This window comes from Sander lucioperca, chromosome 1 (assembly GCF_008315115.2).
Source record: "Sander lucioperca isolate FBNREF2018 chromosome 1, SLUC_FBN_1.2, whole genome shotgun sequence".
Lineage (NCBI taxonomy): Eukaryota > Metazoa > Chordata > Actinopteri > Perciformes > Percidae > Sander > Sander lucioperca.
In genome coordinates this window covers 21,484,659-21,500,315 of record NC_050173.1, presented here as the reverse complement: position 1 = coordinate 21,500,315, position 15,657 = coordinate 21,484,659, and the positions used below count along the sequence as shown (strand labels likewise).

At 35.5% G+C, this 15,657-nt stretch overlaps 2 protein-coding genes, 1 long non-coding RNA gene and 3 other non-coding genes across 7 annotated transcripts; 1 reads left to right on the top strand and 5 right to left on the bottom strand.

Annotated features, from left to right (window-relative positions):
* Positions 1-6,088: 6,088 nt before the first annotated feature.
* si:ch211-171b20.3 lies at positions 6,089-10,095 on the bottom strand. 2 transcript variants are annotated; one of them, XM_031282104.2, is made up of 7 exons: positions 9,166-10,095; positions 9,031-9,076; positions 8,657-8,751; positions 8,126-8,264; positions 7,488-7,595; positions 7,332-7,387; positions 6,089-6,819 (listed from the first exon to the last, which is right to left on the bottom strand). In XM_031282104.2, exons 1-7 carry the CDS (start codon positions 9,374-9,376, stop codon positions 6,680-6,682), a joined length of 795 nt encoding a protein of 264 aa, XP_031137964.1. In that variant the 5' UTR covers positions 9,377-10,095; the 3' UTR covers positions 6,089-6,679. The 2 variants fall into 2 exon arrangements, with proteins under 2 accessions (XP_031137964.1, XP_035856221.1); XM_036000328.1 differs by having other exon boundaries at positions 7,381-7,387.
* A 128-nt stretch (positions 10,096-10,223) lies between these two features.
* Positions 10,224-14,937, bottom strand: rpl7 (ribosomal protein L7). Its single transcript, XM_031282105.2, has 7 exons — positions 14,839-14,937; positions 14,216-14,315; positions 13,924-14,090; positions 13,217-13,354; positions 11,871-11,980; positions 10,866-11,081; positions 10,224-10,270 (listed from the first exon to the last, which is right to left on the bottom strand). Exons 1-6 carry the CDS (start codon positions 14,850-14,852, stop codon positions 10,873-10,875), a joined length of 738 nt encoding a protein of 245 aa, XP_031137965.1. The 5' UTR covers positions 14,853-14,937; the 3' UTR covers positions 10,224-10,270; positions 10,866-10,872.
* On the bottom strand, positions 10,727-10,817 carry LOC116038045. The gene has a single exon (XR_004102002.1). It is a non-coding gene; the product is annotated as a small nucleolar SNORD12/SNORD106 (small nucleolar RNA).
* LOC116038044 lies at positions 11,449-11,538 on the bottom strand. The gene has a single exon (XR_004102001.1). It is a non-coding gene; the product is annotated as a small nucleolar SNORD12/SNORD106 (small nucleolar RNA).
* On the top strand, positions 11,600-11,956 carry LOC116037959. Its single transcript, XR_004101978.2, has 2 exons — positions 11,600-11,725; positions 11,782-11,956. It is a non-coding gene; the product is annotated as an uncharacterized LOC116037959 (long non-coding RNA).
* LOC116038043 lies at positions 13,031-13,122 on the bottom strand. The gene has a single exon (XR_004102000.1). It is a non-coding gene; the product is annotated as a small nucleolar SNORD12/SNORD106 (small nucleolar RNA).
* Positions 14,938-15,657: the final 720 nt, after the last annotated feature.

Genomic DNA, 15,657 nt, shown 5'->3' with positions numbered 1-15,657 from the left:
TACTCACTCATTCTCATTCACCTCACTCTCCCTCTCCTCCTGCATCACATTACCTGCTGATTAGAGAATGTTTCTTTAAGTTAAACCAACTAGGTTTAGCCCAATCACATTCTTGCTGTCAATATTTAAATGTTTTTCTCTCTTTTGCTGTCAGCTCTCATTTCAGTGTGAATCGTTGCGACCCTCCTCCAGCCTGTTCACCTCCAGTTCATCAAATCCAGCTCCCAGGTCTGAGCTCACCAGACCTCGCTCCTCTTCCCATGCATCCAGGTCTCAGCATCCTCTTCAGTCATTACCATCACCACCAGTGTCTAGACTCCATCAGAGGGGTAATCCTACATGCTCACGGCTTCTCAACCTCCTTTAAATATAATGACGTCACGATGGGAATTCGATGATGTCACGATGGGGTCTAATCGTCGAAGACTATAATTTATAATTAATGTGCACACGTCAATAAATAATTTTTCACTCAAATTGAGGTCTCTTCTTATTGAAATAGTATAGTATGATGAAAAAAGTCATAAAAAGTCCTATAAAGTTATATTATCGTATGTCATGAAAAGTTTACAAAAAGGTAAAGTATAGATAGTATGGCGAAAAAAATCATAACAAAGTCATAGTATAGTATGTTAAAAAAAAGTCATAAAAACGTCATGGTATAGTATGTCATTAAAAGTCGTGAAAAAGTCATAGTATAGTACATCGAAAAAAGGCATAGTATGGTATGCCGAAAAAAGTTCAAAAAAACCGTCTTAGTATAGTATGTCAAATAAGCCAAAAAAGTCATAGTATAGTATGTTTAAAAAAGTCATAAAAGCGTTACAGTATAGTATGTCGAAAAAAATCATAACAAAGTCATAGTATAGTACATCGAAAAAAGTCATTGATATAGTATGACAAAAAAGTAATAAAAAAGTCATAGCAAAGTATGTTGGAAAAGTCATGAAGAAGTCATAGTATATCGAAAAAAGTCAAAACCATTGTATAGTATTTTGAAAACACCATAATATTGTATGTAGAAGAAAAGAAAGAAAAAAGTCATAGTACAGTATGTCGGAAAAAAGTCATAAAAACGTCATAGTATAGTGTCGAAATGAGTAACAGTAGTCATAGTATATGTAGAAAAAGTCATAAAACTGTCATAGTATGTTGAAAAAAGTAAAAAAAAAAAAAAGTCATGGTATAGAATGTTGAAAATAGTCAAAAAAGTTATAGTATATATATATAGCATGTCGAAAAAAGTGAAAAAAGTCATAGTATAAAAAGTCGAGAAAAAAAAGTTATATTATAGTATATCGAAGAAAAAAAAGTCATAGTATAGTATGTAAAAAGTCATAAAAACCTCATAATGTATTATGTCGAAAAAGTTATAAAAGTCATAGCATAGTATTACATAGTAACTTTTCAAATACACTGTGTCACACACAGTATCATGAAACCACGTTGTATTGATGTTGAGAAGTGTCTGTCTTGTGTAACTTTTCAAAAGAAGTAAAAACATAACACAGTGAAAAGAAACACTTTTATTCATGTACAAGTCTTACACATTATTGCTAAAACAAATGTCACAAAAATTCATAGCATAGCATGTCCGAAAAGGTCATAGCATAGTATGTCGAAAAAAAGTCATATTATAGGCTATGTGGAAATAAGCCAAAAAAGACATATTATAGCATGTCGAAAAAGTCATAGTATAGCATGTCTAAAAAAGTCAAAAAACGTCATAGTATAGTATGTCGAAAAAAGTCATGGCATAGTAAATATTCAAAAACACTTTATTAAAGTAGTGTCACACACAGGTATCATGAAACCAAGTTTTATTGTATGATGTTAAGAAGTGTCTGTCTTGTGTAACTTTTTAATAGAAGTAAAAACATAACACAATGAAGAAACACTTTTATTCATGTACAAGTGTAACACATTATTGCTAAAACAAATGTCATAAAAAGTCATTGTATAGGATGTCGAAAAAAGTCATAGTATAGTATGTAGACAAAAGTCATAGTATAGTATGTCGAAAAAAGTCATAAAAAGTAAAAGTATAGTATATCGAAAGAAAGTCATAATATAGTACAGGGGTTGCCAACCAGTTCAGCATAAAGAGCCACAAAAAAACCCGCACCATAGCAAAAAGCCACACAACACATGCACGTCCACACTACAACAGCAACAGTGACTTCCAGATCTGATGACAGTCATAATACATAGCAGTTTTCATAGTTTTTTTTTCTTATTGAAAATCCTTTTCAGGTCTTGCTAGAACTCGGTTGTGCCACTCGAAGCGACTCTTTCACTCATTTGTTACTAGAGGGGCTTTCAAACAATCTGATTCAGCAGTGAAAGGGTTAATGAGGAAGGTGATCTGTGGCAGCTTTTTTTTCCTCGGGTTGCAGAATTTGTCCTCAAAACTCTGCTGCATTATTTTTTATTTTAAAATAATTGGCAAATGTATTGGCAAGTGCATTCCATTTTTTTTGTACTTATCTGAAATGTTTCAAAAAGTAAAAAAATAAATAAATAAATCCACCAATAACACAGCCCCCAGCCACACAGTAAGAGCCTCAAAGGAGCAGGCAAAGAGCCGCAGACGGCTCAAGAGCCACAGGTTCGCCACCCCTGATATAGTATGTAAAAAGTCATAAAAAGGTCATAATGTAGTATGTCAAAAACGTTTTTAAAAAAGTCCTAGTATAGCATGTTGAAAAAAGTCATAAAAAAGTCATTGTATAGTAAGTCAAAAAAAGTCATAGTATAGTATGTCGAAAAAAGTCGAAAAAAGTCATAGTTTGGCGAAAAAAGTCATAGTTTGGCGAAAAAAGTCTTATTATAGCATGTGTAAAAAAGTCATAGTATAGCATGTCGAAAAAAGTAAATAAAAGGTCATATTATAGCATGGCAAAAAAAGTCATAGTATAGTATGTCAAAAAAAGTTTAAAAAAAATAAGTCATAATATAGCATATTAAAAAAAGTCATAGTATAGTATGTAAAACGTCATAAAAAGCTCATAATGTAGTATGTCGAAAAAGTTTTTAAAAAAGTCATTGTATAGTATGTCAAAAAAGTCATGAAAAAGTCATAATATAGTATGTAGAAAAAAATTGAAAAAAGTCATAGTATAGTATGTCGAAAAAAGTCGAAAAAAAGTCATAGTATAGCATGTCGAAAAAAGTTGAAAAAATTCATAGCATAGTATGTCGAAAAAAGTCATAAAAAGTAATAGCATAGTATATCGGAAAAAAAGTCATAGAAAAGTCATTTTATAGTAAGTCAAAAAAAGTCATAGTATAGTATGGCGAAAAAAAGTCATAGTATAGTATGACGAAAAAAATTCATATTATAGCATGTGTAAAAAAGTCATAGTATAGCATGTCGAAAAAAGTAAATAAAAGGTCATATTATAGCAAGTCAACAAATGTCATAAAAATTCATAGCATAGCATGATTGAAAAAGTCATAGTATATTATGTCGAAAAAGTCATATTATAGACTATGTGGAAATAAGTCGAAAAAGGTCATAGTATAGCATGTCGAAAAAAGTAAAAAATAAAAAGTCATAGTATAGTATGTCGAAAAGGAAGTAAAAACATAACACAATGAAAAGAAACACTTCATTGCTAAAACAAATGTCATAAAAAGTCATTGTATAGGATGTCCAAAAAAGTCATAGCATAGCATGTGGAAAAAAGTCATAGTATAGTATGTTGAAAAATGTCGAAAAAAGTCATAGTATAGTATGTCGAAAAAAGTCATAAAAAGTCATAGTATAGTATGTCGAAAAAAGTCATAGTATAGTATGTTGAAAATAGTAATAAAAAGTGATAGCATGTCGAAAAAAGTCAAGAATAAGTCTGAGTATAGCATGTCAAAAAATTAATTGTATAGTATGTCAAAAAAAATCGGAAAAACTCATAGTATAGTATGTAGAAAAAAGTATTAGTAATAATAAATATAAAAATACACTTTATTAAAGTAGTGTCACACACAGGTATCATGAAACCAAGTTTTATTGTATTGATGTTGAGAAGTGTCTGTCTTGTCACTTTTTAAAAGAAGTAAAAACATAACACAGTGAAAAGAAACACTTTTATTCATGTACAAGTCTTACACATTATTGCTAAAACAAATTATTATATATATATATAAAGTCATATTATAGAATGTTGAAAAGTCATAGTATAGTATGTCAAAAAAAAGTTTTTAAAAAAAAGTCATAGTATTGTATGTCAAAAAAATTCGGAAAAACGTCATAGCATAGTTACATTGTAAATATTCAAAAACACTTTATTAAAGTAGTGTCACACAGAGGTATCATGAAACCAAGTTTTATTGTATGAGGTTAAGAAGTGCCTGTCTTCTGAAACTTAAAAAAAAGTTAAAACATAACACATTGAAAAGAAACACCTTTATTCATGTACAAGTGTTACATATTATTGCTAAAACAAATGTCATAAAAATTCATAGAATAGCATGTCTGAAAAAGTCATAGAATAGCATGTCAAAAAAGTCATAAAAAGTCATAGAATAGCATGTCGAAAAAAGTAAAAATAAAAGTAAATATAGTATGTGTAAAAAAGTCATAGTATAGCATGTCGAAATAAGTCATATTATAGCATGTGGAAAAGGTCATAGTATACTATTTCGAAAAAAGTCATAGTATAGTATGCCGAAAAAAGTCATAAAAAAGTCAAAGTATAGTATGTCAAAAAATTCATAAAAAGTCATAGTATAGCATGTCAAAAGAGTCATAAAAACGTCACAGTATAATATAGTGTCGAAATAAGTGAAAAAAAGTCATAGTATATATTGAAAAAAGTCATAGAATTGTCATGGTATAGTATGTCAAAAAAAGTCAAAAACATCAGCGTATAGTATGTCAAATAATGTCATAGTAAAGTATTATGAAAAAAAGTCATAAAAATGTCATAGTATTATGAAAAAACTAATTAAAGTCATAGTAGGTCCATAGTATGTCGAAAGAAAGTCATAAAAACGTCAAAGTAATAAAAAAGTCATAGTGTAGTACAGGGGTGGCGAACCTGTGGCTCTTGAGCCGTCTGCGGCTCTTTGCCTGCTCCTTTGAGGCTCTTACTGTGTGGCTGGGGGCTGTGTTATTGGTGGATTTATTTATTTATTTTTTTACTTTTTGAAACATTTCAGATAAGTACAAAAAAAATGGAATGCACTTGCCAATACATTTGCCAATTATTTTAAAATAAAAAATAATGCAGCAGAGTTTTGAGGACAAATTCTGCAACCCGAGGAAAAAAAAGCTGCCACAGATCACCTTCCTCATTAACCCTTTCACTGCTGAATCAGATTGTTTGAAAGCCCCTCTAGTAACAAATGAGTGAAAGAGTCGCTTCGAGTGGCACAACCGAGTTCTAGCAAGACCTGAAAAGGATTTTCAATAAGAAAAAAAAACTATGAAAACTGCTATGTATTATGACTGTCATCAGATCTGGAAGTCACTGTTGCTGTTGTAGTGTGGACGTGCATGTGTTGTGTGGCTTTTTGCTATGGTGCGGGTTTTTTTGTGGCTCTTTATGCTGAACTGGTTGGCCACCCCTGGTGTAGTATGTCGAAATAAGTCATAAAAACGTCAGTTATAGTATGCCAAAAAAAGCAAAAAAAGTCATAGTACAGTATTTCTAAAAAAAAGTCATTGTATAGTATGTCGAAAAAAGTCCCAAAAATTCATAGCATCACAAATTTTAAACAACAAATCAGGACTCCAGCTGCTACATCTTTAAATAATAAAATCCTCATTTCTCTCTAAACAAAAACACTCTGCTGTCTTTGTGAAATACAATGAAGACTATTCAGAGACATGAGCTTCCCTCCATACAATACAACAATGCATTATGTGGGAAAGTACCACATTCTGGGATCTGGGGGCACAGTTTTTTGTCTGTTTTGTAGATATGGAATGCAGATTATGTTTCATTGCAATCTTTTAGGCATTCTCAATACTGCGCTGGTCGATATGTAGTATATGTGCCAAAAGGGGACGCTCCCTTTATTTTCCCTCTAGAAGCTATAACAAAACTCATGACTCACAAAAGGGAAATTTTCTTGACAAAAGGAGTAACAATAACAAAAAGAAATTCATTTAATTCCAGGAAGACATTTCACAAGGCACAATAATGGTTTTGCTAAACTATTCAATATGTACATAGATATTCCACACAGCTTGATTCGTATACAACGGCAATGTTTTAAACACTCTTGTAATGAGATCCGAGCTTTACAGCACTTCAACATATTCATGATAGAGCGATAATTATGGCAGAATTACATAACAGCCATTACAAGCCATTAGATAGGTAAAATAAATATCTTTTCATGCATATGTTGAGTGGGAAACTACTGACAGTTGTGAGTCAGAAAAGAAAATATTTAATATTCATCATCAGCATTTGTTGTCATAGCGAACACTGTAATTTACCACAGTAAATACTACATGCAATCACTAATAGAGGAGCTCAGGTCAGGAATCCCAAAATGTGAAGACCAGCCATGTTAGGCAGAAAACTAATACCACTGAGGACAAACAAGCAGTCAGAACAAGCCACTGAAAAGAACATGGTGCCTTAAATGTTTTATTTTGCTCAGACGTTGTTGGCACAGACTCAAAGGTTTTGATCCTTGACCAGAGTGACTGGGAAGAAGGTGATTGTCAGGATGAAGGTTTTTTAGCTTTCCTCATTTTCTTGAGCTTTTCTTGTCTCACCGTCTCACCCTCCAAGGTGGACAGCTCAGATATCCTGTGGATAAAAGAGCGAGAGGCTCCGACCACTGGGTCTGGATAGGACTGGCCTGTGTGGCAAGAGGTGAGCAAGAGAGAGGGAAAGACATAGAAAGAGAGATGGATAAAAGGGAGAGAAGAAGACATATTAGGATGAGATCTATAATAAGATATATACACTAAAAATAATACGTATAATATATGGGGCATTTTCATGATGTTAGGTTCCGGTGTTCTGTTTATTCTACATCTCCTCATGTTATGAGTAATATTGATTTCATTTAAAGTCCACCTGCCAACACCAAACCCTCCCTCTCTCCATGTGACGTCTTGTCCCACTTTGTTATGAACCACAAACAACAAGGTACCCTGCAACTTGCAATAATGAGGCAAAGGATCCATGCTTTTTGTTTGAAGAAGGAAAATCCAAAAAACTAACATGTTTGCTGCCAATAAATCAACATCATAAACACATATGCAGGTTGAAGGTTGGATTCCCCTTGCTACACAGACAGAGGCGTTTTGACCTAACTTATCAAGACCACGATGAATACTTCACAGTCGATGCACTAAAATCACTCACTCTTTTGATTATCTTTAACAGTCAGTAGGTTGTAGGTTGGATAATTCACCTTAGGCCTGCAGAACAGAAGGGGAGCAGAAGAGGGATAGGTGTGAGAAACAATTGAGAGAACTATTGATTAGCTTGGTCTAATTTAGTTTATAAGGGCAAAAATACCTGCTAAGCTTGCAGTTCTCAGCAGAGAAGGTGTTTCTGCCATTGAGGACTAAAGTGGAGGGAAAGAGGATGGCTGGAGTTGTATTCAGTTCATATCTTTCAGGGTAGCTGGAAGAAGAATTAAGGACGTTATGAACATATAAAAAGGTAGGGCTGCAGATATGGCTGTTTGGATCAATAATTTGTAATTGGTTTTGGTTAATTACTTTCAATTTCCTTTATATTTTGCTTTCAGAAGACCCAATTATTTCATGTGAAAATTATATGAAATTATATTAAAGGATTGTTACGTACTATTTGAAAGTGAAGGCAGTGTGCCATCAAACTAAACTGTTCCCACAAATGGACTAATAGTAATAACTGATTATGATCTCATCATTGTTCAAACACTTGATTCAATTTTAGCTATAATCATGCTCCCCATGTTGCCAGATTAATAAAATTGTCTGTGAAAGAGAAATTATGCGTGTCAAAATTGTGCCTGGCTACCTTTTCTCAGTTCATATTCTTGTAATTATTTTTATATATGAGACAGTGGCTCAGTGTAATTACTGCAATCTGTGCAGCTGTCTTCAGAAATATGCCATGAAGACTACAGCTACAACTACTGGGCTGAGTGACATTAATCCACTGGTTACCCTAGGGTGAAAGGCCGCCCTGCATGACTGTGGGAAAGCTTCTTGGAGAGGCTGAGGGGATGCTGGTTGCCAGGTCTGTGCACATTGTAGTCTCTTGCCAGTGGAGGAATCACAGTTCTGGTCCTCTCTAACCTCGCACCTAAACATAATTAGACGTAGCTATTTAAAACTGACATCTGATATGAAGAAAGTCATTTTCTAAAAGGATATTTTAAAACAAAAGTGTATATGTAATGTGGCTAAGCTCTTTTAAACTGTATTAATTGTGACTGTAAAGTTGCACTCAAGTATCAATGTTACACTTGCAGTCACAGAAATGAAACCTGTGCTCATCATGTATGACGACAACTCCACCTACTGGCTGTCTGGGTTACATTCCAGGAAAATAAAACTCAAATTCAATGTGTATCCAATTTAATGTTTTAGGTGAAAAGTAAAGAATTTACTTCTGAGTGAGAATATATAACTAATCCTATAAATATACTCTCAATTGTAATAATGACAGGCCAACTCCTCTTCTGCAATTCTTACATTGTTTATCAAAAAGAAAGTGTCTTCCAGAGAAGTCCTTCTCTGGGCCATTGATCTCTGTTCCCAGTCTGTCATCTTTGGCCAGGTTAGGTGAGCTAACATAACACACAGATTGAAGAGAAACATGGATTTTAAAAAGGTGAATACCACGCAGAATGACACAGTACACCATTTGTGTATTATTCTGGGATATTTTATCAAGTGTAATACATATTGTTAATACATATTTTGTGCAACAATTTATATTTCTTCACATAGCCTACTGTTGTGAGCGACCTCTATAGCAGCCAGAGGCTATTCTGACTTAAGAAACATCCTTAAATAATGAGCTTGGTCTAAGAAACAAGTTATGTCAAAATGTTAACACATCTCACCCTCGAACTATGTAGCCGCTAACCAAGGTTTTCCAATCCCTGGACTCTACAACAGAGAACGGTGACATGACGTTACCGTTACTGTAGCAGCATCTTGATTAATTTAGCATCTAACGTTACAGCACGCTTACTCACTGCTCAGGGGTTGAATCACAGGCAATTTCCTCCTTATTTGATTATTTTGTCGGACAGCTGCTTGTCCTCCACCTGCTCCTATGCCAACGTTCCAGTATGCTGGAGATCTAGCCGCATCAGGGCCGCGCTGGCTGCAATTTGAGCTTCCCTCCGACAATAAAGCCTTTGCGGTAACGTTAGGAAGCGATGCATTAACCTGGAAAGTCATCATGTTGGAGCTGCCATTAAACAACTGTTTTAAGACATAACTCGGTTATAGACCAAACATACGATACGTGGCCATTATAACGGGCAATTTGTACAAGCTAGACATCCCCGAGCAGCAATGCTAGGCTGCTGCTCACTGTGGAAAATGTAACCGAGTCACTGCGTCACCATGGTAACGTGCTTAGTGAAAACCGTTACATAGTCTGTCCATAGTACATTCCATCACAAATCTTAGTTTAGGCCAAAACAAGTTTATACCTTTTTACATTTGAGATATCAAACCCCCCTCCTTGTTTTTATGTGCCTGTAGGGCTGGGTATTAAAAAGAAAGGTTAAAAAAAAAGTCAATATTACCAGTAGGCTACATACCTTACCGATACCGACCCATTTTAACAAAAAAAACATTACGGTTCGGACTCATTTTTCAGCTGCTATGCAGTACAGTCAAGCCTTTTAAAATACACACAAACGTGAACACTGTTTCTGTGCATGTAGCATTTTTCATGTTAAACAGTATTATAAAATCTTGGTACATGCTGCACGCTTATTGGCTCACTGACGAAGATGACATTTAGGTATTCAACTTTAGTATTGAATGACAAGGCATTTTTCAATATTCGATATGGAGGAATTTCAGTCAGTGACTTAAGTATCAGCCCTACAGTTCAGAACGATGTTTGTTTTACACTTGTAAATTTGTATATTGTCGTCAACTTGTCATTTTAGGGGTCAATTAAATAAAAAAAAAATTAATAAACCAACTGGGAAAATGGATACCCTCTGCTATTTACCAAATTACAAATAGTGTATGCACAGGATGGCACAGTCACAACATTAATGACAACAAGACGTTTTTTCCCCCAAAGTTTTTATTGTGCATGTTGAGTCCTTTGAAAACCTGAAAGACAAAAAAAAACATGTTATAAATAGAGAAACTAAACATGGCGGTCTTGATCCAAAATACAAAGCCATGTCCAATAGATTAGGTTAACAAATAAGTACAATGTTCATTTTTTGCTTCTTGTAAAGTATGGTCATTGGACCTGTATTAACATAGTAAAAGGATGCTTAAATTAAATTTTGGAAACACTTGTTTCACAGTGGTAATGTTTGGAACAAAAGAGGTGGCTGATACGTTTCCTTTAAAGATGGCCATCATCCAGGGTTATCAAACAAGACGATCTGGAGTCTGCCATAGATGGATGTCACATTTAGAACCTTTACAGTCAGTCTTTAGGAATAAAATCATTACCATCTTGTTTAATTTGATCTAATATTTTGCCCTTACATTACTTCTTCCTGTCTTGCACAGACTAAAGCATGTATAGTAGATAATTTAAAGATGAATGGCTAGGATGTGGTTTCAGACATAATTGGCTTAATTTCAGCTGGTTTTCACCATAGTCGATAAGACGGGGAAAAAAGTATGCATCATTAACCACACCAAATGAGCCATTTATACTTTCTAGACCTGTAACATTCATCCAACTCACCATAACTTTAGTTCATCCTCCGGATCATTCTGTTGATCTGATCCTCCCGGTTGCCAGCATCTCCTCCCTCCACAAAGTGTGTGGTCTTCTTGTTCATACCACCGCGGGGTGACGACAGCTTGAAGGGCCACAGGAAGTTGTTGGCGGGTTTGAAGTTCTTTCCAACTGTGTAAATCTCATGGATGAGGTCCTCAACACAGATGATGCCATATTTGCCTGCAGATCAAAAAAGCAATGTGTTTAACAAGTTGAACTGCATAACCGCTTGCACACTTAACTACTTTTTACTTAAATGTGAGTTATCAGTGAAAGCAAGAATTGCTATGGTAAATGTTTTACCAATTGAGAAAATGTGCATTTTAGACAACTTTGGCTTTACTGATTAGCAAAATGATTGAGCAATTTAACCCAGAATGGATGAGTTAATTGTATTCCAACATTTCACCAGATTCTTAAAGCTCAACATACATTTTACCTTGTGACACAAAGTTCCAATAAGGTTGAACTAAACAAGTCTGATAAGCAAGGGTTAAATTCTGCTAAAAACTAATACATCCTAATGGTAAATTCACTGTTGGACAAGCATGTGGTTTCAGACACAACTGGCTTAGTTTTCAGTTTTTTCACCAAGGTCGATAAGACGGGGAAAAAAGTGTGCATCATTAACCACATGCAGCACTACACCTTAATCTAACAGTAATTGATTATGTTGGGACACTTTGCTTTGTAGAAGCAATAAATAACACTAAATTGTACCTTAATACTGCCTTGATCAAGAGCATGTCTTATTTAAAATTAAGCTCAGAGAAAGCATACCACATTACCAATTATCACTCCGTCAGAAATAACACTTACTAATCGTTATTGGTAAAACGTTAGACATGAGGTTTTCTTATAAAACCCTCTCCCAAAATAGAGGCACCTGTATACTGTGCCATGTACAACCCATTTCTTTAGGGGTTTTTTAAAAGCAAAAAATTATAAAAAAGTATTAAGTTTCCATACCGAGGGCCTTCTCCACCAGAGCGTTGTCTGTGAGGGCAATGCGCTGTTTCCTCATCCTGCCATGGCCACGTTTGTAGATGAGCTCACGCACAGACTTCAGGTTGGGGTATCTGGGGGAACAACAGGTCATAAAAGGTTATTAAATGAGCTCAAAACAATGGAATGTAGTTCCTACCTAAAACACTCAATTAAGTCATAGGTGTTTTCAATCACCTGCTCTTACATCATTAGGTTGTGGCCATAGGTGCTACTTGTTTTAAGATTTCAAACAAGCTACGCAATACGAACAAGGATATTAACTGAAATTATGAAGTGGTATTGGCATTCCGATGACAAAAAAAACTAAATCAACATTTAATGACGGTATGGGGTGCGCACAACCAACTGCACTTTTGTGTTTCACCCCACTCAGAGATTGGATATAATGGCAGAAAATTCTACAGGATTAAAGCCTTGAGGTTATACAAAAGCAAACACTGGACAATGGAAGCTATGGTATTCTTGCAAAAAAAAAAAAGTGCATATCTACAGACCTTTTTCACGGCAGACATGTTGACATGTCACAGTAGGAAAAGCACAGGTGTATTCAAAACCATTAATGATGGCTGCATTCCACTTAGGAGAGGTCCTGGTGTTGTGCACGTCGACTCACTGAAATAGCTTACCTACTTGATGGAATTGAGCCATTGTTTCAATTTCAACTGTGCTTTTCCTACTATGACAAGTCAAAATATCTACTGTGAATAAGATCCATAGCACTATGAAGCTTTTTTTCTTTACTGAAGGTCAGGTAAATTATTTTACAGCACTAGTGTCAAACATCCAGATCAAAAACCTTTTTATTGTTCACTCATAACCCATAAGTTTGTTTAGCCATGTTTTCACCTCCTGCAATTACATTTGACATTAGGTCTACTTAACAGCAACATTAAATCGTTAATATCTATGGGGTTGAGATAGGACATAAAGAAGCATATCCAGGGTCCAAATTTTAATGGAGCCCTGATTAAAACTGTCCTTTCTCCCCTATCAAGATATTCACATAAGTAGATGTCTTTATACATTAAACTAAGTCAAGAACCATAGAACAATAAACTTACTATTTTCTTAAAATACAGAGGTGTAGATACTGCACACTGTCGTACCTATTACTATCACGGAATGTGGTTTCAGACAAAACTGGCTTAGTTTCAGTCAGTATTCACCATGGTCGATAAGAAGGGGAAAAAAGTTCAGCATCATCAACCACATTCCAGAGATAGAGCATTTATAGTCACTAGTAACCGTGTTAATATCAGTACTTACTGACTTGTGTCTCCATTAAGTTTTAGTAATAACAGCCTTACCCCCAAGCGATGTAAGGCTCAGCAATCCTAAGCATGTTGATTGAAGCCTTGTTCAGCCTGACGAATACACCATTGAAGATCTGGCGCAGACGGAGCAGCTGAAGAACTTTGCGGACCTTGGGGCTGACACCATTGATACTGGAAAACAAATGAAGTCAATGATTAGCATAAAGATTTGCATTAGTATACAGCTTTCTCATCAACTCAATTTAATGTGGTTTCAGAATAAAATGGCTTATGTTGCATAGCTGTATCACCATAGTCGATAAGTCGGGGAAAGAGTGTGCATCATTAACCACAGAACTAACAAAGCATTTGCAGACAGTACATTTACATGGATTGCTATATTAACCACATTTAGGCATTACTTAAAGTGCCTTTTAAACAGCAGTATCCAAGTAAATATTGATTTACCTTAACTGACTTATGCTCAACTGTTTCACACGCTCTAATATACCACTACAAACAGAACAGCTTGAAACAGTTTCTGTAGAAATAGCATGCAAGACATCGCCACAGTAACAAGATTTGGATCAAGTAGGCAACACAGGACAACATATGCACGAACATGTATAGTAATTTAACCAACGCAAGCTTGAGCATTAGGTTGTGTTGGAAATCTAGTAATCCATGTAAATGTTACTGAAAGGGTTTTGTCTGACAAGTGGAACAATTCTGTCACCAGATCAACACCAGAAACTACTCACCCTCTGATCCTGACAACAAAGGCCAGTTTGGGCTCAGCTGGCACATAGAAGTTTCCCACTTTGCGAGCAGTACGGCCGAGGCGGACTTCACGTCTGTACATCTGTCTGTACTCCTTGTGGTACTTCTCAGCCCTCTTGTAGATCAGTTTCCTGGTCACTTTGCGGGCCTGAGAACATATATAATATATGCTCGTTCAGTGCACAAATTACATGTTCAGCCGCACACAGACCGCTACACGAGTTAATAAATATCAGCTATTTTAACATGCCAATATACCAGCATGCAACTTGCCTTTTTCTCAGCCAGCATCTTCTTGACGCGCATGGCCTTCATGGTGGCAAAGGCCTTTCGCCTTTTCAAAAGGCTCTCAGGGACCGCCGGTACTTTTTTTCTGTTAAGAGATACAAAACTTCAGGACCATATTTGAAACGCATTGACAATATCGGTTATCCTGTCATAGCTACATTACTACGATGAAATATCTTATCGCCGCTGGTAACGTTAACGTTAGCTGCTAGCTTGCTAACCGTCCTTTACCGGCTTCCATATAGGTTGGGTTAACGTTACTCCTTTGAACGCTAGCTAGCCGACGTGTCTCAGAACCAACATCATCATCATAAAAGTCAACGACTTATTCTAGCAGTTAATTCTTAACGTTGTTCTCCTTTTTAGCACAGATACTAGCTACTTTTCGAGTGCACGGAGGCTGGAGAGACAGCCATGTTGTACTACTGTGGCTACATACAAGACTTCATAAAGTGATCACAACAACAATAAAAATCACAATCCTAAACAATACTACTAGTATTATTGCGTATGTAAACTAAACAACCCATACAGGGTGTAAAATTAACCAAAGACGGCTATTTAAATAGTGGATGTGCTTAGATTTTAATACAGCGGAAAACACTCACTCTGCGTCCGCCATTGCGTCCACCGAGAAAGAGAAATTTTCTTTTGCGCATGTCCCCGTTAAAGGATTTAGGACCTCAACGGACTGTCCTTCCAGCTGCCTGTCTAGTAAATCTATTTTTTAAGCCAAGCGTTGACCTACTGAAGTATTCCAAAAAAATTTTTTGATAAAGGGTGGCATTAAGTTGCTAGAGTGCTCTCTTGTAATATAGGTTGGTTGGCCCCGAAATTTAGGGTGTCATATCTCAGTACATTTTTATCGTGTTTTATTTAGATAGTGGTAGGCTACGTTACAACTTCAACAGACTCAAAGTAAAATTATTCTAACTTTAAAATGTTTATTCTGTCAGCTATGACTCTATTTTAGGCACAACATTGTTGTTTTGATATAAGACGGACAAAGATGGTTGCGCTGTAGCCGCCTACACTCGCTGCTCCGGCAGAGGGAGCAAACACTTCATTTTGTAAACCAGGATCACAGAGCGTCCGAAGATGAAAGTTTAATTCGCTGCTGAACCTTTCAGCTTAATATTGGATCTCAGTGGAAAAAAAAGACCACCTCGTCCACTTCAGGTTTTAAAACTTAGTCAGCGTGATGCACAGCAAGGTTAGGAAAATAAATATGTTGTAGACTGACTTTAAAGGCCATATTGACCATAAGGCCAAATGCATAGTGCACATTTAATTTCATGTGAGGCCCGAAGTAGACCTACAGTTTTACCATACTTGAGTATTTCCATTTTGGACTACTTTAAAACTTATTTTTGCAAAATGTTATGCAGATTTCATATGCAAAATAAAATATTTTGCATAGGCCTATA